The sequence below is a fragment of the Brachyhypopomus gauderio genome, unplaced genomic scaffold, assembly GCF_052324685.1.
Source record: "Brachyhypopomus gauderio isolate BG-103 unplaced genomic scaffold, BGAUD_0.2 sc34, whole genome shotgun sequence".
NCBI lineage: Eukaryota > Metazoa > Chordata > Actinopteri > Gymnotiformes > Hypopomidae > Brachyhypopomus > Brachyhypopomus gauderio.
This window is the reverse complement of record NW_027506866.1, coordinates 314,386-321,125: the sequence shown is the minus strand read 5'-3', so window position 1 is coordinate 321,125 and position 6,740 is coordinate 314,386. Positions and strand designations below refer to the sequence as shown.

At 42.0% G+C, this 6,740-nt stretch overlaps 1 protein-coding gene across 2 annotated transcripts; it reads right to left on the bottom strand.

Moving 5' to 3' along the window:
- Positions 1 to 3,023: 3,023 nt before the first annotated feature.
- LOC143485414 (TOG array regulator of axonemal microtubules protein 1-like) lies at positions 3,024 to 5,833 on the bottom strand. Of its 2 annotated transcripts, XM_076984843.1 has the most exons (6): positions 5,764 to 5,833; positions 5,504 to 5,625; positions 4,974 to 5,209; positions 4,327 to 4,485; positions 3,937 to 4,063; positions 3,024 to 3,416 (listed from the first exon to the last, which is right to left on the bottom strand). In XM_076984843.1, exons 1-6 carry the CDS (start codon positions 5,765 to 5,767, stop codon positions 3,291 to 3,293), a joined length of 774 nt encoding a protein of 257 aa, XP_076840958.1. In that variant the 5' UTR covers positions 5,768 to 5,833; the 3' UTR covers positions 3,024 to 3,290. The 2 variants fall into 2 exon arrangements, with proteins under 2 accessions (XP_076840958.1, XP_076840959.1); XM_076984844.1 differs by lacking the exon at positions 5,764 to 5,833 and having other exon boundaries at positions 3,027 to 3,416; positions 5,436 to 5,619.
- Positions 5,834 to 6,740: the final 907 nt, after the last annotated feature.

Sequence of the window (6,740 nt, the reverse complement as noted above, 5' to 3'; positions counted from 1 at the left end):
AACTAAAAATATGGAAGTTGGAGCTTGAAATAAAGAAAATGGAGAAAAATGTGAGTATTTGCAAAAAGGTCTCACTTTAATATGCTTGTTTTTGCAAGATAAGTAAATCAAAGTTTCTTCTGTCCACAGGCTCAGCAAGACAATTAATAAATTTCTCTTTCCAAAAAAAAAGCCGTCTTGTTTTATGTCAATAGTGTTAATGAACAAATGCAAACAAAATATTCCCTTAACCAAAGTAAGTGTTTGCATACATGTCCCTCACAGCTCTACCATCCATGTGGTCTGCAATTAAAATGCCATCTTCCCATTGCTCCAACTGCACTCTTGGCATTTCTTCTTTTTGCAGTATTGCCACATTGTGCAAAACTGCACAGGGTGCTACGATATCACAGGCTCTCTCAGGGGTGACTCTGAGATGGCGCAAGCAGTTAAATCTGCTCTTTAACTGTCCAAATGCCATCTCACTGCATGCCCTTGTCTTAGAATGTGCACGATTGAACCTCCTCTCTGCATCTGTTGTAGGGTCTGCATATGGGGTAAGGAGAAAAGGTTGGCAGGGGTAACCCCTATCCCTAAGCAATAAGCCAGGAAAAGCACCTACAATTATAAGGAGAAGAGTTAAACACTGAGGCCAAATCTGCACTATTTTGTGTGGTTGGAGTGTTTTTACCTTGGGCAAACCTCTGTGCCAGTGAGGAGGCACGAAATATTGTGCACCGAGCCGGGCCATTTTACCTCAATGTTGGAGAATAGAAATTGGCTGGTGCAAACCATTTAGAACAATGGCAAAAGTGACAAAGGGTGAAAGTTGTTCAAACCCATGAACTGACATGCTTTACATTTTCTGTTGGGTAGGCAAAACTTGCATGTACCTGTACATTGATGCTGTGAAATAATTTTTTGGTTCACATAGTCTGCCTCCATGGGTACAGATGGAGCCTTTATCCAGATGTGAGTACAGTCTATAGAACCAATGACATTTGAAAATCCTAGAGAATTCAATGCGTTTTGAATTGAATGAATTTTAGCATGAAATAGTTGATTAAGATGAATACAAAGCACTTTGGTAAGTGCTCTGGATAAGAGCATCTGTTAAAGTCATATACATTTAACTCCAGTGCCAGCCCCCTACTGCCTGACCGGATAAGCCTACACCATGATGGACATTACTACATCTTTTCCTTTTCTTTATTTTCTTTCTGTCTAAATTGTTGTTGTTGTCATGGTGAGCGGTGTCGGCCAGAGGAGGATGGGTTCCCCCCCTGAGTCTTGGTTCCTCTCAAGGTTTATTCCTCATGCAAAAAAACTATGGAGTTTTTCCTTGCCACTGTCGCCCTTGGCTTGCTCTCTGGGGGCTAGGACTCGGCACTTGTAAAGCTGCTTTGTGACAACAACTGTTGTAAAAAGCGCTATATAAATAAAATTTGATTGATTGATTGATTGACTCCAAGTTACTGATCAAACCAACACTACTTCTCATGAATACATGACAGCTGTTCTGAAAAGGATGGGAAGGATGCCTCTGTGACCAGGGAATTTGATGAATATATTAAGGAAACGCTTAAGCGCAAGGTAAACCTTTCGAATTTCGCGGCAGACCGTTGCCTTACTAAGATGTTATGCATCCCCAACACTGTACAGAAATGCATGACTGGCAAAGAAGCGCAAAGCGATACAGACCGTTTGGGGTTTGGTAAGAGCTTTACAACGTCTAGTGGTCTTCTCAATATATGGCTCCAGTAATTTACAAAGATATATAATACTGTGTCTTCTGAACAAATAAGTAGTCATCTGGAAAGCCCAGTGGATCTGTCCTGTCCTGGAATGACCTTGGAGCTGGTAGCATGAATGCTCTGCACACTATACACGCTCCCTCATCTACTGGATTCTCTACAAATGGGCATGCCATGGTCAATCAGCCTTCAGCCTTCACTGTTAGCTGCTCTTTTATAGCATACATTTTGGATTATTTGTATCACCTGTATGAAAATCTTGGTAAGGTAGTTGTCTGTGTCCATTTCCTTTTTGCACCATTAAGTTAACCACACATTTACATTATTTATACTGAACATATATAAATTGCAGAGTGATATGATTTGCTTGTAATTTGAACACAAAAGAGGAAGTATGGGGATAAATATATACCTAAAAGTATCCACCTAAATTACTCAGTATTAATAATTATTAATACTCAGGTACAAAGAATTGTATTTTTTGTGATATAGAGTTTATACTAATGTATGTTTCTGCACCATAACTGCGATTAGACACTGTATTCCATTTTACACTGACCTGAATTTGTGAAGATTAAACCAATACATTAAAATGTACAGAAACCTCACTGATTAACAATGAATATGTACTCTTAAGATCGAAATATATATTGCATTTGGAAATATAATTATTAAATTTTGATAATAACCTGCAATCATTCCAAAGTAATAATTACAGTACTCAATTAAATGTATAAAGATATGATATTATATGCTACATCCACAGCAATTTAATGGATAGAACTACAGTGGAACCTTGTTCCTCAATTCAGTTTCCCGGATGGCGAGACTGACATCACGCTGCTCAGCCAATAGAAGCGGTCCCGCTAAGCTAAGCCTCAACTCTAGCCTGGTACAGAGCAGGTTAGTTCAAACGTATATGTTGCTGTAGTAACTGAGCGAGGCTCAAGTCTCGCCTCTTTCGTGGAACCGAATTTGAGCAAAATGAGCCAGGCTTGTCTTAAAAAGCCCGGCTTACTGAGTTAGCTCGCTTTGTGGAATACCCCCCAGATCCTTGTTTCTTGTGTATGTGATAAATTACATTCTGCACAGTTACCTCAGGATATGTCAACAGAAAATAACAATCATAGAACAATATATATCTATAGTCACCATGACAACAGTTATCAAAAGTGCAAAAAGAGCAGAGCTCCTAGGTGTGTTAAACCTGATGTGATTCACTAAAATCTGTGCTCCTTATTTAAAAGGACTTCTGAGTTTAAGGATTTAGCTTTTTGCTAATTCAAAATGTTAAAAACGTTTGACTTTCTTCCTCTCTCTTTCATTTAGAGTGCAGGCACAGTAAGAAATGCACAAACATCTCCATCCTCAAGTAGAATCCATGTTGGGCTTTATTTTGGTCTGGAGGTCTGGCTGGCAGCTCTCATGTGGTCGGGAGGTTCTTCACAATCTCTCTTAGGCTCTTGCGGATATTGGAAGGTTGGTAACCAGCGCAGTCCAGCAGCGCGGGGCCCATGTGAGCATGAAGGGCTTGGCATAGGTGGACAGTGGCCCCTCTCACGCTTCCACCCCTCCCGTGGACCGTACCACTGTTGCTGGAGGTCCCCAGGAGCTACCAGAGCAGAGGGAGCACCTTCTGCTCAACCAGTTGTGGCTTGCAGGGGTAAAGTTCCCTAACCAGCTCTATAAAAAGGACATTTAAAAGGAACAATGATAAATAAATCAACCCTGGACAGCACTGGGTTATTACAGAAGCATTTTCTTAACCTAGAAAGATTTCATTCAAATAAAGTGACAGTATTTGGTAACTATGGTAACTCTCTGGAATGATTATTATCAATATTATAAATATTATTAATTAATATAGGAATTATAGTATTTCTGGTAAATCTTTTATCTTTTTTTATATCTGGCATCTCTTAGCATATCAGTGGAATGACTTTCTGAAAGAATAGTTTTTTGATAAATGTATTTGAAATTCAAGCCGGTTCATTTTGAACCATGCTCTGTCCTTTAACTACTGGGTCTGGAACTACACTGTGCATGCCCTACTGTAAATACAATGTGTGGTGCCACACACTGCCCTGTACTCGAGTATTTGTTTACAATATATGTCTACACATACATTTGTTTAATGAGTTAACATGGGGCATAGTGGATGGGATAAAAAATCCTCATCATGTATCCAAACATGAATCTCTACCTTGGATTTCAGAGTGTGGACAGTGTCCCTGATGGTTGCCAGGTCTTTGGCAGGGATGTACTTTTCCACCATCTTATCAAAGTCGTGGTGGGAGGACAGGAACAGCAGCATACGCCGGCCCAAGCGCCTGAGACGAGGAACAGACCCCAAAACAGGAGAGAACTGTGAGGGACCCGTAACTCACAGCACACTGACCATTTATCTTACCAGCACAATTTTACAAGGCTGTCTGTGTCTAGAAAACACGATAGTGCTTCTATTACTCTACAATTTAGCAGCATTTGCTGACTTCAGAGTATCAGACTAGGAGACTAAAAGAATCAGCAAAATATTACTATCTGGGAAACTGAATAAGCTTTGTAGAATTCTCGTTCTGATCCCAGTACTAACTTGGTTTCTTGTGAAGAGTCCTGTGCCAACTTGGAGACTGCAGGAATAATTCGCGGTGTGATGTCTTTCGCCCCAGACAATAAGCGGCCAGCACCAATCTTCTCTACCAAAGTAGCCAAGTGCCGAGCAGTACACTTTCTTACTGCAGCATTCAGATGACTTTTGAGGAAAACAGAAGGAAAAAAATAACTATTATAATAATAGTAATAACTATTAATCCATCCAATGTATACAGTACAACTTTTAACTTCTATAAAGAAACTTAAAACCCTTATGTATGATCTAATTGCACAATCAAATGATCATATTCTATTCGATTGCTTAGCTTGCACCAGTTAGTGTACATGTGTATTTTTAAACAGAAAATGTTTGTATGTCCTCTGTGAGCTAGCTAACTAGCCTATTTTTTAAGCATTGTGAATGGCAGTTTGGATCAGCAGAGCGGAGATGGAACACAATAAAAATAACATATAAGAGGATAAATAACTAAAAATATTGATATAGGCCAGGGCAATATTTTGAAAGAACATTGGAGAGGTAAAAACAGCAGCAAAAAACAACAGCCAAAATTAGTGCTGTGTTAGCTTCTTGTGACTGTTGTTGCTATCTGAAAGCCACAGTTTAAAGCTCACTGCATGCTAACTGACCAGAGTCCTCCAGCGAGAAGGGCGTTCATGCTCCGAATGGGGGTGCAGTTCTGCACCATGCTGTCCAGAGCTGTGTCCACGTCCTGCCTGATGAAGCCTTTGGACTCCGCTGCTTTGTGGAGGAGGACCTTAGCCGTAGCCTCCATTTCCTGGTCCATCCCTTTCTGCAGGCTGGAGTACAACTCCCTCAAGGACACCACCGCCGTGCGGGACACGCCAGAGCGCAGGTTCAGCACCTGCAGGAAAGACGACGTTCCAGCTCGTTTTAGCCACATCCAACACTGCCACCGCCATCTTAATAAGTATAATCCACCACTGCAATGTGTTATGTAGGCGGAAATACCTTAATCACTAATTACAGTTAGATATTCCATCTGAATTTCAATTAGATGAGAAATGTTTTTATCAAAAAAGAATTTCAAAGTACTATGCAAAATCTGCCTTGACTGTCAGCAACATCACCTGTAATGTGTACATGCTGATGGCATGTTTGTATTCTGTCTATCCACTGATGTTTGCACTGGACATACACGGACATCAGTGGGTTGTGCCTCTTCGGTAATGGTAGACCTTGATCTGATTGTTCTCGTCCAGGCCGAGCTGGACCAGCCCATTGGTGGGTGGGGCAGCTGGGTAGCGTGTGAAGAGAGGCCTGGGCAGAGGTTCAGGAGAGTACAAGGGTGCAAGAGAGTGTGTGTGAAAATATGATGCATTCTGTTCCCGTACTGGTTTGTGTGTGATACATACATGTGTATAAGCTGAGGGGGAGAGAGAGATTGTGAAAGGATACACATTTGGGTCTTTGCGTTGTGATTCCAGCCACCTTTTGTTGTCTTCAATCAGTCTCTGCAGCCTCTGGCTATCTAGCTCAGAGGAGAGACTACACACACACACACACACACACACACACACACACACACACACACACACACACACACACACACACACATGATGGAAAAGCACTGTATGAGTTCATCAATTTTCCTTTCAAAATCAACAGCAGCACTGACCCTGTGAGTGAGAGTGAGAGATTGTGAGCGAGCCTGCACAGGTGTGCAAGTGTGTGTAGTCACCTTGCTGGAGTGTATCCACTATATGCTCTGGTAGCCCTCATGGGATAGCGGGCACTGGTATCCATGGAAACTCCTAAAATCAGAGCAGTCTTAATACAGGTAGTGTGGTATAGATTGAAGCTAATCTGAAGCAGGTCTCTACACTGCATCACACTTGCACTGGAAAAGATCGGCATTATCCAAGCACAGAAAATCAATGGAGGTCATCAACTATGCAAAAAAGGCTATAAATCCAGCAGTGACTGGTTTGTGCTTGAGGGAGAGGCAGAAGTTTTCTATTTGTATTTTAAAGGTTTTACGAGTGATGAAGAAATGAAGCATTAGTGAAAGTTACTGCAGCCCACTGAGGTGACCACTGCTCATCACTGCTAATGTTTGGGGTGTGTCTGTCTCTACGTACCAGGGAAGAGTTTGCTCCAGTGGGAGTTCAAATGAAGGTCAGACCCGTGTGTTTTTGGGACAGAACAGTGTAAGAAACTGTTCTGATTGGCCAATGAAGAGGAGGCGGGGCTTGGTGTCCATGCCCAGGACGGGGCAGGAGGGAAGGAGGAGGACGGAGGTGGCTGAGGGAGGGGCTGGACGGTCCTCCCAGTGAGAGATCCCAGTGCACCCAGCACTGTGTTCAGCTGGCCAGAGATCTGCTGCAGGGACTCTGCTAACTGCTGCACTTTCACTGGCACTGCATGTGCTGAAA

What these genes read in the sequence shown, in the direction of transcription:
- LOC143485414 (XM_076984843.1), bottom strand. An exon ending in CTTCTCGCTGGAGGACTCTG is followed by an intron (nt 4,486 to 4,973) that starts GTCAGTTAGCAT and finishes TTTCCTCAAAAG; the next exon opens with TCATCTGAATGCTGCAGTAA. An exon ending in GACTCTTCACAAGAAACCAA is followed by an intron (nt 4,064 to 4,326) that starts GTTAGTACTGGG and finishes TCCTCGTCTCAG; the next exon opens with GCGCTTGGGCCGGCGTATGC.